This window comes from Eublepharis macularius, chromosome 5 (genome assembly GCF_028583425.1).
Source record: "Eublepharis macularius isolate TG4126 chromosome 5, MPM_Emac_v1.0, whole genome shotgun sequence".
NCBI lineage: Eukaryota > Metazoa > Chordata > Lepidosauria > Squamata > Eublepharidae > Eublepharis > Eublepharis macularius.
This window is the reverse complement of record NC_072794.1, coordinates 50,335,357-50,359,448: the sequence shown is the minus strand read 5'-3', so window position 1 is coordinate 50,359,448 and position 24,092 is coordinate 50,335,357. Positions and strand designations below refer to the sequence as shown.

The 24,092-nt window shown below is 40.6% G+C and overlaps 1 protein-coding gene across 2 annotated transcripts; it reads left to right on the top strand.

Annotated features, from left to right (window-relative positions):
* The first annotated feature begins 7,285 nt into the window (after positions 1-7,285).
* Positions 7,286-23,144, top strand: GCLM (glutamate-cysteine ligase modifier subunit). Of its 2 annotated transcripts, none has more exons than XM_054980984.1 (7): positions 7,286-7,793; positions 15,011-15,076; positions 16,200-16,284; positions 18,606-18,662; positions 19,705-19,823; positions 20,859-20,973; positions 21,258-23,144. In XM_054980984.1, exons 1-7 carry the CDS (start codon positions 7,668-7,670, stop codon positions 21,428-21,430), a joined length of 741 nt encoding a protein of 246 aa, XP_054836959.1. In that variant the 5' UTR covers positions 7,286-7,667; the 3' UTR covers positions 21,431-23,144. The 2 variants fall into 2 exon arrangements, with proteins under 2 accessions (XP_054836959.1, XP_054836958.1); XM_054980983.1 differs by having other exon boundaries at positions 7,287-7,793; positions 19,621-19,823.
* Positions 23,145-24,092: the final 948 nt, after the last annotated feature.

Below are 24,092 nucleotides of genomic sequence, written 5' to 3'. Positions count from 1 at the left end.
AAATTATCATAGTGCATCTACGCTTACTGACATCAAGATCATATTTTTATTAGGTGACCAGTTCAATGCAAAATTACGTCAACATTTTCTAACTTCCTGAATGTATTATTCCATTTGTTTAGGCATCTCTGCTATTTCAAGACACAGTACTCATCAATTAACTGTGGGAGCATTAGAAGAGTGGCATTTAGAAGCTACCCAAACATTTGCAACTACCAAGAGATTCTGTGTCAACTGCGATAGTTCCTAAAAATGAATCTAGGTACCACAGAAGTCTATGCAGCAATTTTGTTGCACAAATCTAGGCATACTACACAGAAATCACACTATGTTCAATGGGATTCACTCCCAAGGAAGTGTGATGTAATGGCAGTCTAAATTAAATGTTTATTCATTTGATTCGTTAATTTACTAATTTGATGAAACTAGTGTCCCCCCCCCCAATCTTTTTGCTTAGGGCACAACTATGGTATGTGTCTAAACTGACATTTGTCTAAAAACCAGTTATGGGAAGCCACGTTGCCCATATCTGTCTTTCTGATTTATACATTTTGTTATCTATAAGGGATAATACATTATCAATAGAGCATTTTATAGTAATTCTCTTTAGTGACACTGGAAGACTATTGGACATGCTGTTAAAAATTGGTTATATACCTCATCCAGAATGTCAAGATTTCCTTTCATTTTTGATGTGAGATTCCAATTCAGTGTACTTCCTATCAAATCTTGCAATCTTATCTACTTACCTACTTTTAATATTCTTACCCCGTCCCTCAACCAAGTAGGCTTCTGCACAACAATTTACAATAAGTCATCTTGACATATTAGAGCACGCCCCTCCACTTGCTTGCTTGCGGAGGAGAAAGCGAACAGACGGGTCAGAAAGCTTCTTCAAAGGAGGAGATTGTTCTCCCTGCTTTGAAAGGTGTGATTGTGAAGCAACTCCTGAAGGATCCTTCTCTGAACCCTAACAAAATTTTTAAAAATTGTCTGTGGTCTCAAGCTGGAGACTTTCTTAGGGGAAATGGTTTATCTAGACATGTCTCAGTTAGATGACCTTGATGGGGGGCGGGTGACCCTGTTAATTCTCCTAAATCACTCAGCAGCATGTCTTAGTAGGTATCCTGGACCAACTTGCTTGAGTCGGTGGTACTCTGCTCCACTGGTTTTGTTCCCATCTGGCAGATCAGTATCAGAGAGTGGTGCTGGGAAGACAATCACACTTTGGCACTGTTACGAAACCCTTTCTCTCAGTTAGATTTTGCCTTTAACCCTTTTCTTCTTGCCCCCCTCTGGGTAGATTGCTGCCACCAGGAATTATATTCCAAAATAATTTAAATTTCCCCTTTAATAATGTGCCCAAAATTCAGGCTCCTTCATGGTACTATGTGGCCTTGAGGATAGGAATGGGATATAGGAATAACTTTGGGATTAAAAAAAGCAAAATAAACTTTTATTTTTACAAGCGTATTGGTTTCACTATAGTACTTAAGCCTGATGGTCTCAAAAGAGTGTTATTTGTTTTTAAAGTTACTTTTCATAGACACAGTCACTCAGATCTTCTCACAGGCTGCACACAGTTTACCTGCTTCTGATATCAATTTCTCACTCAAATACACATAAAACTTTCTCTCAGGCGCAAAGTTTGCCTGCTTTAGATAGAATGAACGGGTTTCTCTCGGACACACGCGGTGCAGATTTCCACACAGGGTATATTTCTCTCAGAAATGCTTAAACATGCTCAGGCTGCACACAGCTTGCCTGCTTTCTCCAGATTGAATCTTTTTTCTCCACTCAGTAACTGAAACAGCAGTTCACACCGCCCACACTCTCAGTCATCAGCCAGTCATCTCACTCACTTATCCCTCTCTTTCACCTCCGCTCTTTATCTTTACCACACAAGCCATTTAAAGACACACAAACACATTTAAAATCATTACAGGCACTTCTAAGAGATCCTTTAGCTGACTCGGAGTGGATGTTTGGAATAGGTGCTTGGAGATGGTAATGGACGTGATGATGGTCAATAAACTGAAACTCATGCCAGACGGCTGGCTGGCTGGCTGCTGTTGGTCAAGAGGGTAGCTAATCAGGGAATGAGGTATCAGCCAATGGAGAGGGATTCTTGCATCCCTCCCTTGAAAGAGCAGAGTAGTATCAGATCAGTGTTCACTGACAGAAGCCCGAGTCTCGCCCTGCACTGTGCATACAGCACTTCAGCAAACTTTGGCTGGTTCAGCAGTTGAGCCCTTTCCTGTAAAGCAAGATCAACAGTATCCACATACAATATATTTCATATGGAGCTGCCCTTAAAGATGGTTCAAAAATGTGGGATGGTTCAAAATGAAGCAGCACGGATGCTGATTGGAGTAGGCTATTTATCTCAGCAGTTCTGGAAGAACTTCACTGGCTTTCATGTGATTTCCAGTCTCAATTCAAAATGCCTTTAAAGCCCTAACAGTCTGGAATTGGGACAGCTGAAGGGTCATCTGGTCTTACATAAACCTTTATTAAGGTATTTGTCAGAGGTCCAATTCTTTGTTCCATCTACTAAATTGAGGGAGGTGACTGTTATGGAACACTGCCTTCTCACATGAAGATGCCTTCTACTGAATCAGAACGTTGGTCCATCAGTAGCTTTCCAGGGTTTCAGGTTCAGGTCTTTTTCACATCAACTACTATCTGATTTTTTTAACTGGACATGCCAGGGATTGAACCTGGGACCTTCTGCATGCCGAGCAAATGCTGTACCATTAAATCACACTGTCTCCCCTAAATTTTCAGTTGTGGTATCCCATTTGTAGAAGTCTATCCCCACTTCTGTTTACCTGGCACTTTTCAATTTGAGCTTTAAGCATGATGTGAAGATGTTTTTATGTTCCTGGCCCTTTAGCAAGTTACTTGTCTTCCTTCTTTTCCTCATTCTTCTGCTCTTGTTTTACTATTATTTTATGGTGTGGTATATAGTTTTAACTGTTGCATGTGTTATTTGATACCACTTTATAGGCTGTTTTCATTATGGTTTCTGCTTCTACTTTATGCCATCTTGGGAACTTTGTGCTGAGTGGCAACTTAAGAAATGTAGTAAATAAGTAATAAATAAAGACCATGGTGGAGAGAGCCACACGAGTCTTATAGAAAACATTGCTTAAGTGGGGTGCCAACACTGAAAAGACTTGGCCCAGTAATGGTAGCCAGTTTTAATTCCAGTAAGTATATGGAGCAAGGCCCCACTATATTGGTCTTATATAGGAGCTTCGTAAAAAGCCAAGTGTGTGAAACAGATTTGCGCACTGTGTATGCAATTTGCATTTCAAGGGTCTGCTTGGATTAGATTTAATATCTGAAATGACATTCCCATTTCAGCTCTTCAGATCATAAATGAGCAAATCTCATTTATGGTCAGTGCTGTTGGTCATCATAATCTTGAAGGATAATGTGATTAAGTACCTCGTGGCCAATGGGAAGCTGTTTAGTATTGGCGCAAGCCAGATCTGGTATATGAACAGAATGAAGTTTAAGCCTCTAGCTATGTTGAGCTCTGTTTTTAACATTCTCTCCATTCCCACTGCAGCCCACTGGGATGCTGCCAAGGTTTTGTTAACCATTATTGGAAACCAATAGACGGTGATAAACGAAAGCTTGCAGCAGCAGATTCCAAATACTAGAAGGCATTATTTGCATAGAATACTCACAAAAGGGGGATTTGCTCTTCCGAATATGGGTTAGAATTACTTTATTTAGAAATCAGTATTTTGGATTTTGTACAATATGTTATATAACTTCCCCTTTCCCACACTCATAGTTGATAGTACATTTATTTATAAATATAATGTGGCCTAGCATCTTAGATAATTTAATATTTGTAAGGATCAGCTCCAGAGGAAAACAAAAATTATGATCCTATTCCATTTTTTAATTAGGCAGTGTTCTGATCTTTAGTAATCATCAGTACCCCCCAAAATAAAGAGCAAGTGATGAGGGAATAGCCATTGCTTTGGATCAGCTAGAGCTTATAATGCAGGATGCAACCTTTGGAGTTTCACAGCACTCTTTTGAACACTCAAGGGAGAAAACATGTTTCCTTGGTTTACCTTGTCTCTGCATATTTTGTTTTGTTTTTATGGAGAGAGAGGGTAGCAGGAATATGAGTCAGTACACATTACATACTAGACTTCCAAAAGGTTTTTGACTGGGTACCTCACCAAAGACTCTTATGTAAGCTTAGCAGTCATGGGATATGAGGATGGGTCTTTTTATGAATTAAAAATTGGTTAATCAAAAGGAAGCAGAGAGTAGGAATAAATGGAGTTTTCTCAATGGAAGAAAGTAAGCACTGGAGTCCCACAAGGATTGGTTTTGAGGCTGGAGCTATTTAATGTATTAATAAACGTTGTGATGCGACGTCCTCCCATGGGTCAGTAATGACTCAGTGCTTGCACAGGGGACTACCTTTACCTTTAAATGATTGGGAACTGGAGTGAGCAGTGCAGTGGCCAAGTTTGTAAATGACACAAAATTATTCAGGGAAGTGAAAAATAAGGCCAACTGTGAAGAACTCCAGGAGGATCTTTGCAAATTGGTCGAGTGAGGCAAATAAAGTTTAATGTAGGTAAGTGAAAGGTGATGCACACTGGAACAAAAAATCCCAACTTCGAGTATCTGCTAATGGGGTCTGAACTTGCTGAGAGGGAAAGAGGTCATAGTGGATAGCTCAATGAAAGTCAAAAAGAGACTGGTCTCTGTCTCAGGCATCTGACGAAGAGAACTTGATTCTCGAAAGCTTATGCTACAATAAAATTGGTTAGTCTTAAAGGTGCTACTGGACTCTTTTTGATTTTGCTACCACAGACTAACACGGCTAACTCCTCTGCCTCAATGAAAGTGTCAACCCAGTATGCTACAGCAGTGAAGAAAGCAAACTCTATGCTGGGGGTTATTAGGAAAGGGATTGAAAATAAAACAGCCAATATTATAATGCCCCTGTATAGATCTATGGTGCGGCTTCATTTGGAATACTGTGTGTGGTTCTGGTCACTGTATCTCAAATAAGATCATTGCAGAGCAGGGAGAAAAGTAAAGAAGAGGGCAATCAAGTTGATTTGGGGGTTGGAGAAAAGGCTGAAGAGTCTGGGACTTTTCAGGTTAGAAAACTGACAACTAAGGGGGAATGTGATAAAGGTTTATCCAATGGAGATAGAGTGGACAAAGAAGTTTTTCTCCGTCTTCCAAAAATTAGAACTCAAGGGCATCCAATGAAGATGATGGGCAGTAAATTAGGGCAGAAAAAACTTCTTTACACAAATGCTGCAAATGTGGGATTTGCTGCCAAAAGATGTAGTGATGGCTACAGGAATTGATGGCTTTAAAAGGGGATTAGACAGATTCATGGAGGGTAGGCCTGTGAGTATCTTCTAGCCATGGTGACTAAAGGGAACCTACACATTCAGAAGCAGTAAACCTCTGACTACCAGGGCCAAGAAGAAAGAAAAATCAGGAGAAAGACTTGGCATCTATGCTCTGTTGTTAGTCCTCCAGAATGACAGATTGACCACCATGTGAGATGCTGGACTAGATGGACAGTTGGTCTGATCCAGCACAGCTCTTCTTATGTTCTTATGAATAGCTTAAACAGTATTTATTGCCAAAATTTCTAATACCCAAGGCATCTTTCAAAATGAAGGATACACTTCACTCTTAGCCTGAAAAATACAGTGACCATTATTTATCTCAGAGGTGTTCTGCATGAGTCAGTGTTCCAGCTGTGCCTACGAACCGTAAGGAAGCATGCCTGAACAGTGATTCTGCAGAGATGTAACAGGCAGCCCCCCTGCTGTTGGATGTTCTCTGAGGGCAAATAATGCTGCTGTATATCTGCATCGGAAGCAACTGAATGATCCAACCATACTGCTAATGAAAGCTGTTTGGAAGGAACCAGCAGGCAGAAGCATGCATGTGATCATCACACGCCTGTGGCCTCAGTTGATGTTACTTTCAGTGTGCCAATTCTTTAACACTTGGCCCAAAACATAGTGCTATGTTTTGGGCCAAGAGCTAAAGAAACAGCCCTGGCACAACACCGTCGCTTCTGGGTCGCACCTGAAGTGACATCATTGACTGGGGCCGTGGCATGTGCATGGCCATTTCCCAGGCCTGCCTCCTTCCCGCCAGTCAGCTGGGGTCCGGGGATCAGAGGGCAAAGGGCCTGATCCCTGGGAGATTACCTGGGCAAAAGGTATGGCTAGCCAGTCCCCTAAATCACCTGAGACACAGCAAGCAACATTATCAATGGATGTTTTGAGCTAATGGGGTCCTTTCATTTCTACTTGATATCTGAAGAAAAAAGGCTGATGGAAATTGCCAGCATTTCATCTCCTTTGGCCCTCAGATCCTGAGACTCGGTGTAAAGAGCTGGTGCATTCTCTCTCATGTCAGCACGTGCACACGAACGAGCCATAATGCATCATGAAGCTGTGCACAGCCTGGCAATCCACACACTACAGCTGGTGTGTGTTATATTATGAACTGCTGTTGTAAAACAATTCTATTTTTCTACTCTGTCTCCAGTTAAATGACCCAAGACCCTTCTGGCTTTTAAATCAGAAGACTGTATAAAAATACACAACATCTTGATCACTGAACGCATATGCTAATAAAGTCAAAGTATACAAGATGAGAGAAAAGATCATGAAAAATGGGAGGGGGAGCGCAGGTTTCGAGCCCCGTCACCACATCATTTCATGTTTGTTTCCCTTTCATTATTATATTATGAGGTGGCACTGGGAGTGTAGAGTTGTCAAACGCCAGGTGGGGCCTGGAGATCCTCTGGAATTACTACTGATCTCCAGACTACAGAGATCTGTTACACTGGAGAAAATGGCTGCTTTGGAGTATGGACTCTATGGCATTACACCCTCCACCCCCAAATCCCGCGGAACTTCCCAACCCAGGGTTGGCAACCCCACCAGGAGGGGAGAAAACATGCTCGAAGTTTCTTCCAAGCCGGGAAAACGTAAGAGTTCGGCCTTCTCCTTGGTATGAGAACTGAGGTGCAGCAAACACGACGGATCGCTCATCCGCGGAAATGCCTGCTCCTAGAATAACCCTCTCGCCGGTCGATGATTTTTGTGCGGGACGGCTCAAGGACGCGACGGCCGGCAGAGGGCGCTGTGCAAACGCAGCGGCGCTCTGGAGGGAACGGGCGAGGGCGACTCTGACCGTTCCTGTCACAGCCCGAGAGCCTGAGGGCCGCGCACGCGCACTGATCGCAAGACCTCGCACCGTGCTTCAGGTTCTACAGCAGGGATTGGGCGAAAGGGTTGTTTGCCGCCGCGGCACGAAGGTCCCGGCAGCGCGGCCGAGCAGGAAGGAGGGAGCGGGTGCCTCGTGTCTCTCTCCCCGTCCTGCTCCAGTCGTCTCCGCCTCCCCTGCAGGCGCCCCGCGCGTTCTCGAGCTGTCCCGCCGCCTATTGTCCCCGCGCCATGTGACCCTGAACGGTGACAAAGCACTTTTCCTTTCTGCTTAGTCATCGCCGCTGTCTAAGAAGGGAGTCCGGCGAGCCGCCCGCCGCCAGTCTTTCGAGCCCGGGAGCCGCCGCCGCCGCCTGCTCTCCTCCAGCCTGCCCGCAGCAGTTCTTGCGGAGCCGCCGAGCGCCGAACGCCCGCATGGGGACCGAGGGCGGCAGCGCCGGCGTTCTACTAGGACAAGCCGACGTCCTCAACCTGCAGACGGGCAACTTGCTCAACTGGGGCCGCCTGCGGAAGAAGTGCCCCGCGACCCCCAGCGAAGAGGTGAGTTGGGACGGGGCGGCGGGGGGGGGGGGGTGCCCATTCGTTTATCTCTCCCGTCTGCCCGTCCGTTCAGCCCTCAATTCAAGGATTCATTTGCCAGATGACAAATGTCGCCCTTATCTTAATCATTATTTGTCTCTTCTACAGCAAACTCTCACTCTGGTGGGAAATTTTTCCCGAGTTTGGTTATGGAATTTTCATACATTGGATTTTTCCCTATTTTAAAAGAATCCAGTGTGGTGTTCCTAAATTTTAGCAATGTCATAAAAATAGGATGGAAAATCCAAAATCTTCTAATAGAAGTTTGGTTATACCTGTGAAGGGTAAGTGGTTTGGAAATAACTGCAAGGTTATTTCTCCCTGGAATGGAGTGTTAGTGAACTGATGTGTCTTTAAATTAGTATTCTGCAGACAAAAACTATAGTTCACAACGCATCCTGTTTATTTTTGCTCCAAAAGGATAAAGTGGCTACCCTTCCGGAAACTTATCACTTGGGATCTCAGGTGAATGCCAAAACCTTCACCTGACATCACTTAGTTTCACAGCTGTGAAGTATTTTTTCTATTACTGTATAATATTTCCCTCATGTTTTATCTTTTGGACAGAAACCTGTTATTATGTTTTGTTATCAGTTCACGTCCCTCAGTCTGTTTTAACAATTTTTTAAAAGCCACCATGGAGTAAAGTTACTGACTAGAAACTGCTATCAAATCTGTAGACATTGCCTTTGTAGAAACAGACAGGGCAACTGTTTATTTCTTCCAGTGTTTCTTCCGACATGAATTTGAAAGCAAACCCCAAATGTTGCAAAGGAGATACCAGAGTTACGGGATTATGAGAAAATAATTTGTTTTCACTTTGACTCATACCACTACATTTTCATCCTCATCTTTTAAGGATTGCTGTCAAAATCAATTTTTATACTGCTCAGCTGTTCAGTTTATGATTTCATGGTCAGCAAATTAAGCTAGCAGTGTTGAAAGTTTGCTCAATGGAATTACTGAAAGTTCGTCAAGCAGACATGCCTTAGAGATGTGGCTTTGAGCAGTTAGGCAAAAGTGACAATCAAAGTGATAAAGGTCTATGCTGGGAATCAGCCTGGTTATCATCCCCAGAGTTGTTAACTGAATATACCTATGATTTAGCATTGAAATTTGAGCGCCTAGAACGGCACCACAGCATGTATGTACAAAGTTTGCTTGCCTCACCCTTCTTGTAACTGCAGTAAGGAATCTTGTTGTAATTACAGTATAAATTCCTATTATGTCTCCAGGCCTAAAGGGCAGGCAGCGAAAACACTGCTATGGCACTATGCTGTGGATCAGTCTCCTCTTAACTGTCTAAAAATGGCACAATCAGATGCATTTCTAATCATTTTTTTCATGGCTTATGAAATACATTTAAATGACTGCTTGAGTGCAGGTTGTAAGGAAACAGATTCTTCCTTCTGTGTCAAAAAATGAAATGTTATAGTCTGCAGCAGCTGTAGCTAAGATTGTCAAAAGTAGTTATCGTCATCTCAGATATCAGGATTTTGCTGACTTTATGCTTAGTTGCCACACAGAGAACTGTCTTTCCTAAAACCTTTCACAAGTATCCATGCAACTGCTGCTTGCCAGATATATTTATTCAGTGTTATAAGTAAAAATAAAATAAAATAAACTTGTCACACCTACCACTCATATTTACAGTATATGTAATTTTTTTCATCTCACAAAATGGCTATCAGTTCTAAAAACAAATAGAAAACTATATCTATAACAACCAGATGAACAAAACAATCACACTCCTCACCCACATGCGTGAAAAACCTGAGCCCAGATACATAGCAGTCCAAACAATAAATGCAACCAAGAGCAGATGACAACATTTCCCAAAAGCCATTCACAAAAGAATGATTTTAATTGAGTTGCTGAAGGTCAGGAGGGGATAAAGCACGTAACACTCTTTCTGATCCACAATCATTATTGGTCTGCAGTAAAATTTTGGCTAGTTTTGTGGTACTCAGAAAATGAGAGTGCTAGCCTGTAGAAAAATCAGTGCTTCGTCAGTTCTTTTCTAAAGATGAAGTTCAGTTCATACTTTTGAGCAACTTGCCTTACTTTATGAGGATTGAGCCCCATTGTTAGGCTCCTTACCATATGTCTGGCAGCTATCCAGTAGCGTGCTTGAAATGTAACTAAAAAGCTTCAATGCGAAAGGAAGGTGAATGTTCCTTTACAATCTGACATTTAGAGAATGGCTTCTTATATCATTTATAATATTTAACAGCCTTTTTGTTGTTGCAAGAGATGCTCACCACAAATACATAATGACTACCCATAAAAATGCATAATCATAGGGTTGATAAGAACAAACTGTTCATAACAGAAGATTTTTTAAAAATTCATGTAAACAGACAATATGGGGGAAAGGTCAAGGTCCTACTTTGATTTCCTTGTCCCATCTGCGTCTCCTCCCCAACTTTCATCTTTTTTAAATATTGGGTAATGGCTTCAGTAGAAGGTTCTAGAATTTCTACAGAAGATATATGAAATATACGTAATGACTTGGATCCTAGCTAAAAGCATTTCCATCCTCAAAGCATGACTTCCCGACCTCCTGCTGCAGCCCAAAACCTACCCTCCATGCTGTTCCTGGGAAATAGCTTGGCGGGAGTGGGGGGAGGTCAGTGATCTGCCATTTGAGAGGGGAATCATGAAAACTTGCCTCCTTCATCTGCTGAATTTTTAGATGGGATCCAAACTTTAATGCTGCTCACAACAGAACAGCATTTACGTAACTCTTCATGTTCTCACGCATTCCACCTCAGTCTTGTCACGAGGCGTCAAGGATGAGCTTAACAGTGTTGATGAGGGTAAAGTAGAAACACTAGTTAACAAAGCCTGGGCATAGTGTTTCCCTTGAGGGACCTATCCCATCATTTCCCTGACATGTAGAAAACATGTTCATTCAGCCCCACCCTGTGCAATACTTTCCAGAGGCACAAATTCTTCCTTTTAGACCTTTCTTGTATTCATTCAACCTTGTTTCCAACCGTTTCATGCAAGCAGCAGTCCAATGAACCTGGAATTTATCATGAGATTCTTAATGAGAAGGTCAGGAATGCCCACAACTATCAGTTTTTCTCTCTGCTATGCAACTGTGAGGTAGTGGTGTAGGATGTGTTCTAGGACATATGCAACAAGCAGAGTGATCATAAATGCCAACAGACTTGGCCAACACCTGGTATGATTTGATGGCGGCACCGTAGAGCATGTCCCAGAATTCTCTGCAAAGTTGAAGGGTGTTCTTCAGTGGTAGAAGCTTTGAAAACCACTGAAACTTAAGCTTTAATTTTTAAAACTATGTTTTACTCACTTTATTATTTTAATGTTACAAGCTAACTTGAGTTCCTACAAGGTAGAAAAGTGGCTAATAAATGTTTTAAATCAATAAAAATTAATTAAAAGGTTTTTTATAGTTAGAAGAACAAACTAATATGCCGTTGTTTCTGTATGTGCATATTTTTGTACTAAACAGGCTGTTATATTGCCCATATTCAGCACTTTCTGGGAATCCTTTGGATTAGATTGCCAACCAATTTGAGGTTGGTTGATAAATATCTGCATTTTAATCATTTAATTGGTGAAATGTAAGTATATTTGCATATTACCAGAACCTCAATAAAAATATGCTCTTTTGAAATTCTAAAAGTGATGAGATTTAATAAGCGAATAGTACCATTGTTTTCTAGAATGAAAACCAAACTTCAGCACTTACCTATTTATTCCATATTATTCAGAATCAAAAAGCCTTTAAAATATGCCCTTCATATGCTTAAGATTTACCCTCCCCAGTTGTAATAGTATCACTCATCCACATTTTCAATTGATATACGTAACATTTAAAATGTGAAGCATTACTAAGGATGAATTTCTAGCATTTGTAAACAGTTGCTTTGTGATAAATATGCATACACAGCTGCAAGATCGAGTGATAGACTTCCCTTCTCCATTCCGTGAAGTCTGAGGCCAAAGCTACTTGTGTACTTGTTGTAAAAGAAAAAATCATTGATCTCACCTCAAGATCAAGCAATCTCCAGTGATGTTTACAGTGATACTGAGCAGGAAGTTGAAACATTTGACACTTCCTTGTTATCTTCAGTAAAAGGGGACCTGCATAGAGGGAAATAACTTACTACTTTCAAGTGAATGCCTGCCAAGAATTTTCACATAGGGAAACATGGAAGAGGGCAGAATGTAGACAGACAGTGGTCCACCTAACTGTTGCTGGAATTCATGCAAATTGTGTTGGTTTGAGTATCCCTTGTTCTGACTCAGCAAAGTGATTCTTTTTTAAGCAAGAGTCAGGATCACTTAATGCATATTAATTGTATCTTAATTGTTAAGAGGTGCTTGGTGTGCACTCTTGCTTTGTAAATTTAAAACACATAGATGGACCATTGGAAATCTAGTGTGATCCGGATTCGGTTTCATTTTCCCGGCCATGTCGGACGCTCCTCTCCGCAGGTCCGGGAGGAAGCGCCCGAGCAGCCTGACCGGGTGGTTGACCTGCGAGGGTTAACCCCCAGAACTCCCAGTGAGGGGGTCAGGGTCCGGAGCGCTGCGGGAAGAGCCCCCTGAAGTCGATGCAGGGGGTAAATTGCCCATTTGCTCCTACGGAGGCCGGCAGACTTGCGCAGCACATCGCGTGCTGCCGGGCCATGGAGAACGGCAACAAGCAGATTTAAGGTGAAAACTTGTAAGTAAGCGAATCCCTTCTGTCATTCCAAGCGTATGCGACGGATTGGTGGAAGTTGAAGCTAAGAAGGTTCGGATATCTTCCCCTTCATTGAGTTTTGGAACTTAGTTGGTGGACTCCCCCCCCTCTAAGATGGCGACGAAAAAGCAGAGCCCTGCTGTGGGCAAATCTGTTTCGGCTGCATTGCAGGGGAAAGGAGAGTCTCTTGAAGAGGTGGTTAAACGGTCGGTCATTGAAGCTATGAAGCCCTTTGTTGATAAGCTAAATGAAATTGGTCAAAGGGTTGGCTCAGTTGAGAACGAAGTGAAAACCATTAAAGACGTAGCGTCTGGGGCAGAGCAGTCTGCTCGGGAAAACACAGTACTCATGAAAGCAACAAACAAAGAAATAAAGCTTTTGGAGAATCAATTGATAGGGTTACAAGTGGATCGTGCTCAGACAGTATTGCGTCTTCAGAATGTGAAGGAGGAGGAAAGTGAAAACTTAAAGGATTTGGTGTCGGACCTTTTGGCGTCATCCGCAAAGGCAACTAAAGAAGAGTTAAAAAGCAATATTCTGGAAGTCCACCGGACATCTTCAAAATATGCAATGAAGCGTCAGCTGCCTCGCGAGATTATTATTGATTTTTCATCTAAGAAGATTCGGGACGCCATCTTATATAATTCGTACAATGTGGACTTGGACTTTCTGGGTAACAAGGTTAAGATATTGAAGGACGTTCCATTTTTAGCTCGGAAAAGAAGATTCAAATATAAAAGATTTGCAGCTCTTCTGAGGAAGCGTGAAATAAAATACAAATGGTTATTTCCGGAAGGCATCTGGTTCAGTTATAAAGACCAAGCCTACAAGATAATATCGGAAGCACAGCTGAAGGACTTTGTGTTTAATCATCAAGAGTTCCAGCAAGGAGAAGATTTAGAATCTGAAGGGGGGAGTGGGGAGGAGGGAGTGAGCGCAGCTACTGTAGCTGTTCAGAGAGAGCTGCGACCGAGACGCGGGGGGGGGGGGGGAGAAGACCTGATCCTGACTGTAGTTCGTATTTTATAAGTTCTACCAATCTAATAGCATATTAGAAAGTTTAACTTTAAATAATTGTATTATGAAGGGAATTCAATACTTGTAGATGTAGTGTGTGTTTTTATATGTTGTTTCTTCCCTTTCCCCCTGTTCCCTTTTTTCCTTTTTTGTAGTTTTTGAGGCTAGTAATTAAAAATAAAAATTTATTAAAAAAAAAAAAGGAAATCTGGTGTGATCCATTGTCATCACCTTTTTAAATAAGACTGGGATTGGTCCATCCTGGTGTAACAGGGGGAACACAGAAATATACGCCAGAGACACAGCAGTGGGGAAATTTGACCTGACAGAAGGAGGTTGTTAGTCAGAAGTAAAAATTACGTTTTAAAGATTGAAAGTTTAGAATTAGTTGGGGGTAGGGTTAGTATAATAGGAGTGGGAAGTAAAAATCTGAAGGAATATCAGATCTTTAATTAAAAGTTTCCTTGTTGAGGGAAATCAGTTGTTAAAGTAGGCCAGCAGGATTTTGCTGGATCCGGTATGTAACTTAGTTGCAGTGGAAGGCTATGCTGATGTGTTACAATTCTGCCTGAGAGAGTGCATTTCTGAGGAAACAATTGCATAAAACCTAACATCCCACAACTCCTGGTTAAGTGTTAATCTTTACCTCAGTTGGTGTCTCCCTCCCGCCTCCCCCCAAATAAACTTTGCTCTTGTTCACTTTTAAAAAGAAACCATCTTGTGCCTGTCAGTTTTACCTCAGTTATCAATCCAGGCTTGGGTGGGTTTATATTTAGGCCCAGATCCTATACCCATTAACCTTTCTGTTTTTTAATTTCCCATTAGGAACCCTGATAAAGTGGGGTGGGTTGGAAATTTTATTGTGATGAGGGAAAATTCCTGTGGGGTGGTGGCTAACCTCCAGGAAATCCATCACAACTGGGTTAATGGGATAAAAACCTTCTAGGACAAGAGAGGAAAGAACATGTGTTTTTGTTTTCCTAGTGCTTTGTGGAGTCTGCCTGTGGGATCTGTGAGGTTTCATCTGCTCTCACCTGCCTCCAGTGACAGATGGCATGCCTGTTGGCACTTTGGGGGGGGGGGGGAATGAGCCCCGGATTTCTAGTTTACTGATAAGGAGAGTGAAGAATGTTTACAAAGTTCACTGTTGCATATATGCTTTTATATTTACATTTTTAAAAATCTGTTGCTTCACATGATAATGTGCATTGTTTGTTCTCTGTTAGTAATACCATATCAGATGCTGTGAACAGCAAAGTTTGCAGCCTTCCTCCAGCCCTAGAGAACCTTTGTTCTCCAGTGGAAGAGCCACTTAAGCTGGAGGAAGACTTCAGATTTTCTTAAGTGGAGGAAGAGGGTACAGACTGCTGTTGAAATTATGAATCTGTTGGATATGCATTACATAACAGAAACTGATGCTAAAAATGTTTCTTCATAGCTGCGGGATTGCATTAAAAAAACCTTAAATGAATGGAGTTCAAAGATCAGCCCCGATCTAATGCAGGTAAGTGATCCTATTCAATTTCCTTGCAAATACATTAATTAATATTAGAATTCAGTCTAGCAAACCTTTATGAAATGAGTTACTGGAAAGAGACAGATGTTGTTTCTTGGAATTTAACCTATTTGAATTTCTGAGAATATGCTGGCTTTAGCATAACTTCTTTTCTGTGAATGAAACATTCAGTGATACCTGTTGTAACAAATCTGAATTGTTTAAGCATACCATTGAAAAATCTTACTGCATATTAATGAGAGTCCACAATGATGATCCAGAGGAGTTAGCCATGTTAGTCTGTAGTAGCAAAATAGTAGAGTCCAGTAGCACCTTTAAGACTAAGGAACTTTACTGTAGCATAAACTTTCGAGAATCACAGTTCTCTTTGTCAGATGCATGGAGGGTATGAAGAAACTAATATGTGGAACTCAGTCATCCTCATGGTGTTTTCTTTTTAAAATAAAAATCTCGAATATTTTAGATGTCTGTTTCAGTTTTTATCATGGTTTTGTAGGCAAGCCTACAAGCACACCAGAAAATCAAATGCTTGTCCTTATTCCTCCACTCATGTTCCTTCCCGTGCCCAATATAGCGGCTTTCTGTGTCTCCAGCTAGGAAAAGCGAGAAACAGGCTCCAGAGCTGGGTGCCTGAGAAGGGAAGTGGTTGTTCCAGTTTTGTCTTGAGTACCTGGCTGGAAGAAATCTTTTTCACTTCTCAGCTGGAGGCAGAGAATGCAGCACCATTGAGCAAGGGAAGAACCAGTTTCAAGCAGTGTTTGATTTTTTTTCCTGTGTGATGAAAATGCCCAGAGACACTGACTTTTTAAAGGTCTTTTGCCTTGAATTTTTCCCCTGCAGTTCTGGTTCGCTTGTGCTTTAAATTCTCATTTTATATCTGTTTGGCTACAGACGTTAAATAATGTCAGCATTTTTTCTCCTTGAGTAAACTGCTCAATGAAGTATTTAAATCTTTCAGATCTGACAGTGCTGTTTTTCATTAAGCAAAAACATAACCTCTGTGATGCCAAAGTTTGCTGTTATCTCTCTATTTTTAAACTAATGGTACGTTAATGTGTATTGTTTGCTAGTACCAGAGAGTGTCCCTTTACTTTCATGCATTTATTTGCAGGAGATGCCAAAAATCCTTGAATGTACTCTGGCTCAAGCAGTAGAAAAGATCAACCCTGAAGAAAGGGAAGAGTTAAAAGTTTCAGGTAAATTTAGCTGTGCCTGTTGCACGAGAGATGTAAAGGAGAAATCCCTGACCTATACGTCAAGCATTTTTGGTTTGGCAAGGCGATCGTTCTCTGAGGTCTTATGAAAAATATTGAATAGGTTTGTCAGAATCAAGTAAATGAAAATTTTCAACATAACACAACTTGTGCAGAGTAACTGAAAGGCACAAGCATGTCTGATGTAAAAACTAATTGTTATGAATCTATTTGGTTGATTAATTTGTATATATTGAAATCCTGCCTACGTAAATAGTTCAGTAACACAGATTTGTGGGTACTGCTTTGGTTATATTGTTCCAGATGCACAATTACAAGGTTGGATCCAAGCTACATTTTCCAGTGGCAGAATGGAACTTTCCTGCTTCTCTTCTCCCACTGCTGCCCACTTATCTCTGTGAAATGCTGCTCCTGTGAATAGGGGACCCTGAAGAATGAGGGGGGTCTGCAGAGGAAAGGGGGAATAGATGGAAGCAATCTGAATCCAACTCACAGTCTGTATGACCCTTTGTTGGCTCAGTATTTTTCTAAGAGTTTCTGATACCACCTCAGAACTTGGAGGAGAGAAACAGGGGAGGCTGATCAGCTTCATGTTCTATGTGATCTTTCAGAATCATCTCACTTGTTGGAAATTGGATACTGGACTAGATAGACTTTTGACTTCCTCCAGCATGGCTGTTCTTGAGTTCTTAAATGTGAAGAAGTAGTTAATTCTGGAAGGAATTTCCACCGCAGTGACAATAGTGAGACCACCTCACAGCTTTGCTTTGGTAGCATGTCTGTGCATATCCTTATGAAGGATTGGTTATTCATGTGTGGATATCTGTTTGAGAAATGTAATAGTAAATTGGGCTGAATTTCTCTGGGGTTTGTTGTTGAAGATATAGCTAATAACCGTACACACACTTCCTGAACAACAAATTACTGAACTGTCCTGAACCGAGTGTTTTAGTTGAGCTGATAAGACTGCTGCCTGTCATACAGTATCTAGTGGCTGTTATCAGAGACATGGGCTGATAAAGGCAAAACTCACAATACTTGTCATCAAGCTAAACTGCAAATGTTTTCATTTCAAATAAAAAATTGAATTGCTGTTCACCGAAGAGACTTGAGCTAGCAGGTTTTGTTGTGCTGAATTCTTCAAATCTCCCAGTAGTTGTAGAATTACTTCCATACCTTTCATCTTAAAGGGACAGTTTACATGTTTTTCTCAGAGTTCAGTTTACAGTATTCCTATAGCAAGAAGGCTGCTTGGTTCAGTATCTGAAATTAGTTTGATTAAGGAAGGAGAAGGTTGAGGCATCCCAGATTTCCTCACTGCATGGTGACTTTTCCACCAGGTGGTGATTGTGCAAGTCACTGAATGGCTGGAAAACTGGCTTTTCAAAATTTATCGTAAAAAACATCTCTCTCATACGCATTTGGGAAATGATTCCTGGGTTTGCTGATTAGGTTTTAAAATAGTAGTGGACAGAATATTAACTTGTAAGACTCCTGTTCTTATATACCTTTTATCCCTCCCTTTAAGAAAAGGGTCCTGTTCTGCTTTACAGAACCAACTATAATATCTTTTAGGTGGTGGAAATTATAGGGATGACCCTGCCTGGCTTCTGAGATCTGACTAGATCAGGCTAGTTTGGTTTATCCAGGTTACTGCATAATTTCTTTTATATTTTACAAATGAACAGGAGATCAGTAAGAGCACTTAAGAGAATCTGACACAAGAGATTTCAAGCTGAGTTATGTACTGTTGTATGTGCAGTAAAATCAAATCAGAAAAATAAAAGGTGCTTAACTTCTACATACAGCATAAACAGAACACCTCTCAGTTGGACAGTATGGACAATAAAATTCCTTCATCCCATATTTTGGACCTTACATGAAACTGTCCTTCAGTTAGATGATGGAATTTTATTGTCCATGCTGTCCAGCTGAGAGGTGTTTTGTTTATGCTGTGTGTAGAAGTTAAGCACCTTTTATTTTTCTGATTTAATGTTTAGCCTCCCTCTTAAGCAATAGGTAAGTTGTAATGGTACAGCTTGATCCAATGCATAAATGAGCCCAAGTACGTTTAGTGGGGTTTATTCCCAACCTAGTGCGCATAGGATTGCAGCCTTATATAAAACATTTTACTAACTAGAAGATATTACTGGAGACTTTGAAATGTGTGTTGTGAATGGAGTGAAAGCAACAGAATATGCAGAGTGTATTGTCTGTTAAATAATCAGAAACGTGGCTTTGGGATTCTCAATGACCCACAGATGTTGTCTTCCATTATTGACTTTGTTTCCTTTTCCTTTCAGCAAAACTATTCATTGCAGGATCAAACTCATCATCAATCAGAGAAGCAGTCAGTATGAGTAAGTTACAGAATGAAGCCTGAGCAGATTCTGAGTTATATACTCTTGTAGTTCTTAGTAAAGTTCTTTTGTAACTTTAAAATACATGTTTTCTCAGAGACAAGATTTTCCAAATCTAATAAATCTTTCATCTGCTTCATCACTACTTTAGAACTGATGTTGTCAGTAAAACATACGGCCCTGGAATCTGCTGAACTAAACTCAGTGCTGTCAGCTACAGGAAAATTGGACTTTGTGGTTTTCTTTGCAGTGTAACAGTAGTTTACAAATATGAAGCGTTCATTCTTCACGTAGCAATCTTTGAATATGGTCATCTGCCTGAGGTTCAGAGGTTTTGTAAATAAAACTGAACGTGTTGGTATTGTACCAGACTGACCCAAATATTGTATGCATTATGCCTCCTGTACAGCTTGGCTAACTCTTAAACTACCTTTTACCTGAATTTCAAAACTGTCTATAGATCATTGAGACCTCTACTAGCTCTGATGTAGTGCAGTGGTTGGAGTTGGATTAGGACTGGGGAGAGCTGGATTCAAATCCTCCCTCTGCAGAGAAGCACACTTGGTGACCTGGGCCAGTCACTCTCTCACGCTAGCCTACCACACAGGATTGTTGTGAGGATAAAATGAGGAAAGGAATCATGTTCACTTCCCTGAGCTCCTCAGAAGAAAGTGTATTTGGTGTATCTTCCTGCCCATTCAACATATTTTGTTTCCATGTAATACCTTTGATATAGTGTTATGCAGATAATACTACTAAATTATTTGTTGTTATAATTTAAATCATTGTTTTGTTTGGTCTTATAAAATTCCCTATGAGGAAAATGTGTGAATTCTCAGGCTTGAACATTTATATAAGGAATAAAATATGTGACTGTCTTACAAGTGGATGTATGTTTCTTAAATCCTTTTTTGTCTTTCTGCCTAAGCTTAGACCTCTTTCCCTTTCCCCCCCCCAGCATGTTCTGCCCTTGGAGTGGACCAGTTAGATTCTGTGATTATTGCTCCTCCTCCAACTGAAGACGGAATTAATCTTTCCCTAGAGTATTTACAACCTTACTGGGCAGAGCTTGAAAACTTAGTTCAAAACAAAAAGATTGTTGCCATAGGGACTTCTGATCTAGATAAAGTGCTGTTGGAGCAGCTGTTCTTGTGGGCACAGGTAAGAGGCAACTCCTTTAATGGCAATAGCTCCAGAACAACTGTTTGATTTTGATTCTGGTTCAAACTATGTTTAGTTAAATATCTTCTCAAAACCTGATTTTATGTCGAAGCATTGATATTTTCAAGAAAGACTCAGGAAATAAAACTGTATGTTTTGCCTCATAAAAACAGAAGAGCAGAATTGTTAAACATCTTCATCCTGTGCCATGTTTTAACTGTGAAAGATAATAGATTTGTCCAGGTCTTTGTGTGATATAATTGATAGGAAGTTGCCATGCCAAGGTGACCAGTTTTCCACTAGAAAGAGAGCTGCAGGTATAAAAAAAATCACCCTGGCTCTATGGCAGAAAAAAGGCAACCACAGCAGTACCTCAGTGTTCATTCGATCGGGGGGCGGGGGGGGGGGGAGGCAAGCAGTTGTTTAGTCCTTGTACTTGGGCTTTGGGCTTATGGTCACCCACCCTCACTTCCTCTTTCCCAGCAAACCACAATTTAAAATGTCAGTTTAGGATCTGGGAAAGCCCAGTTGGCTGTGGAAGCTGGCTGGGTGACCTTGGGCCTGTTATTCATTTTCAGCCCTGACCTACCTCACAGGGTGGTTGAGAGGATAATATGGAGGAGAAGAGAATGATTTGGCCACTGAATACTGATTGGGAAGAAAAATGGGATTAAATAAATGGTTTGCTAGGCAAGCTTTGGTTTTGCACAAGGCAGTGTTGGGAACAATGGCACATCAGAAATGTTCGGTCTAAACCAAGCCATTGTGGCAGAGGCTGGGAGCTGATGCGCCTCCTAATGGCGCCCCCTATGTCTGATATGTGAAATAAGCTTCCCCATCATTAAGCAGCTTTACATATACCCATCAGGAATGTGTGGTCATTTACAGTGCAAACCTATGTAGAGCAACTCCAATCATGTACTTGGAAATCTAGATTAACTCTGCCTGGGAGTGCAAAGAATTAACAGTGCAGTGTAAGATGGGTAGCATCCGTTTCTTTCTGAAGGAAAGCTGCCCTTTCTTTCTTCTTTTAAGGTGAAGCCAAGCAGTAACCAGGTGAACCTTGCTTCCTGTTGTGTGATGCCACCAGATCTGACCGCCTTTGCAAAAGAATTTGACATCCAGTTGTTAACTCATAATGATCCAAAAGGTGAGGTAATGATAAGAACATAGGAATTGCCTTATACAGAGTCCATATTTAGGATGCTTGAAAATCATAAGAGAAGTACTACTAATATTCTGCATAGCATCACCATAACTTTCAGAAGAACAGCCTATTCTGGTTGCCTGCAACTGAAGCCAGAACAAGTCAGGTCAAAATGCTTCAGCCCTGCATTCCATTGCCTGGTCATTTGGACAAAGAATTATTGGCATTCTGGTACTGGTAGCAAAATCTCTTACTGACATTCCTCTACTTTCCCTGCTTAATTTTAGAACTGCTTTGTGAAGCAAGCTTCCAAGAAACTCTTCAGGAAAGCATTCCAGATTGCCAAGTACATGAATGGAATCCACTGTGGCTTCTCCGGTATTCAGTCATTGTGAAGAGCAGAGGAATTATCAAGTCCAAAGGTTACATCTTACAAGCAAAAAGAATACTGTCATCTTAAGACTTTTAACAATGGCCTGTTTTTGAAAAGACCTCATCTCTACAAGGCATTGCTCCAAGGTGCAAACTAGAAAATTCAAAAGAACAAATGTGTTACTATCAAGTGGTCAGTGACGCCCAGAATGTATAGTGGTATATCTGTGTGACAGCATAGTCAATCTGGCTATTTCCTTTCTTTTCTTCTTTGTATGCAGACCAGCTTGCTCAAGTGGGAAATAATTGTTTTCACTAAACATGTTCATTAATTTAGACATGATATATAAATAAAATTATTTAGATATTTTAACGAGTAATATAAATTAAAAAATCAACTAGCTGTATTTTGATTGAAATATTTTTTATTTACAAGGATAAATGTACCTTGTTTTCTTATTGTTGCTGCTCTAGCAGAAAAAAAAATTATCGACCCTGGTGGAATAAGTAGCTTTCCAGCCTAAGCCTATGGGACAAACAAGTGTATGTAAACAGAATTGCTTGATATAGTCATGAATGTTCATTTGATATTTTCCTCATCATAGTAGAAAATGCCTTGCAAAAGTTAAATTAACTTTTTTCTTCTGTTCTGAGGTACGTCCCACTTGGACTTTGCTTGTAACCAAGCAAGCTGGCACATTTCTGATAGACTTATAACAGCAGGAGAACAGTGTTTAAGCTTAATAATAAAGCTTAGCTGTTTTTGCTTTTGCTGGTGTTTTAGCAATCATACACATTTTGAAAACCATAAAAGGCTCATGCTTGATGTGTTGATAAAAACCCCAGCATTGCATACACAGTAGATTATCGTGCAATGGATTTATCTTATTCAGAGATCACAAAAAGAACTCTTACTTTCTCAAAGCTAACCAGAGATCTGGCCAGAGAAAGTTTCTATGTTTGGTGCATATATACAGTTGATTGCTTAACCTAAGGAAACAGATACATGTGCTATTTGAATAAGATTAAACATAATGCACTAGTGAAGAGTTTCCTAGGTGATGGCTCGCTTTATCTGGAATTAAAACTTCTACATTTTTTATCAGAAGTAATGTTTGTCCTAGGCAGCTAGAATGTGTAATCATTTTTGTATTGTCCAAAATATATCTAAATAAGTTAATCATTCCACTGGATAAACATCTCGTGCTTTTATTTATAAAGATTTTGAACAAGAAGACTAAGCACATGGAGATGTTTCTGACTCATGTATTTTAAGCATGTGGTTGACATCTCACTTGTCAGCTTCTGGGAGTTCACTTCCACTGAAATTATTGGGCATTATTAATGAATGATGTGTGAGGTTTATACAATAGTTGGTTGGGAATAGTCTTGGACAACTAATGGAATAGATTTCAGTGCAACATTTCAGACAGGATCCTGGAGTAAACTTTGACTTGCTGCTTAAAATATTTGAATAGTTCTGAAGAGTGATTTTAAAAGTAGGGTGATTATACTGAATGTGCAAGAAAATTTTTATATTCAAAATTAGGAGTGGATTACAAAACTTTTAATTTTGACTGTAGAGAGGCAAAATTGTATATAGTCCTAATGGTCTTACTTAAACTTCTGTACTGGATGCGCTTTTTACTATTTTGAGATCATTATTGTTGATTAAGGATGCTTGTTTTTACAAAAATCTGCTGGTAACAGTTTGTCCTTTGTATGAGAGCAGACGTTCAGGTTCAAGTTCTGTTCCAGTTTACAAAAAAAATAAACATTTCGCCCTGTTCTTTCTTCAGTGACCACCTGTTGTTCTTTGTGTACATTGATGGAATGCAATGAAATATTTTAAAATCTGTACATTACAATATATGTAAAACAACCTTTCTCCTAGTATTAAAGCAAAACAGCTCCTTTTTCTTGCTGACATGGAGAATGGGATCTTTCTGCAACAAATACCTTCATCTGAGCCAGGGCTCAGCAACTCCACACCTCTTTCCAAGGCTTCAGACTCATTCCTGGAGTAGGTGAAATAGTGCAGACCAGCCTCACAGACCTGCTGTTAGGAAGAATACCAGCAGGAGGGAAGAAATGGCTGGATCTGGGCTCACAGCAAAAAAAAAAAAAAACCAGGAGAGAAACTTCAAGGATGCCCCACTCCAAATTTAAGTTTTCCTAATATACTTCCTAATTAAGTCTTTGTTAGGCTCAACAATTTCAGATTGTTTTGTGGAGACATAAGAGCTTCCAAAGTTAACATAACCAAATCCCTTAGTATATTTGTTTTTGTTTAAATTTGTATTCTGCCCTCCCCGCACCAGCAGGCTCAGGGCAGATCACATTTATATACATTTAAAATTACAGCCACAATTTAAAACATAATAAATACAATGTATTTAAAAACAAGCACAAGCAGCACAGTTCATTAAACTATTTCCAACCATCACTGAAAAATAGTTGAAGAAGGGAACTTCTTTTTTGGAGGTGGATGTTCTAATAGGGAGGGCCCTGTTCTACCCTATTTCGGCTGGCGGGGGCCCTACCCAGCATCAACCAAACACCTGGCAGAACAGCTCCATCTTACAGGCCTAGCGGAATGATAACAAATCCCACAGGGCCCAAGTCTCATCAGCGTTCCACCAGGTTGGAGCCAGGACCAAAAAGGCCCTGGCTCTAGTAGATTCTAGGCAGGCGTCCTTGGAGTCTGGGGTCATTAGTAGCTATTTATGAAAGAAATGCAGGTTGTGTGG

Coding starts and splice junctions, on each gene's coding strand:
- GCLM (XM_054980983.1), top strand. CDS start 7,668: ATGGGGACCGAGGGCGGCAGCGCCGGCGTTCTACTAGGACAAGCCGAC. Junction 7,794..15,010: donor CCGCGACCCCCAGCGAAGAG/GTGAGTTGGGAC, acceptor GTTTCTTCATAG/CTGCGGGATTGCATTAAAAA. Junction 19,824..20,858: donor AGCTGTTCTTGTGGGCACAG/GTAAGAGGCAAC, acceptor TCTTCTTTTAAG/GTGAAGCCAAGCAGTAACCA.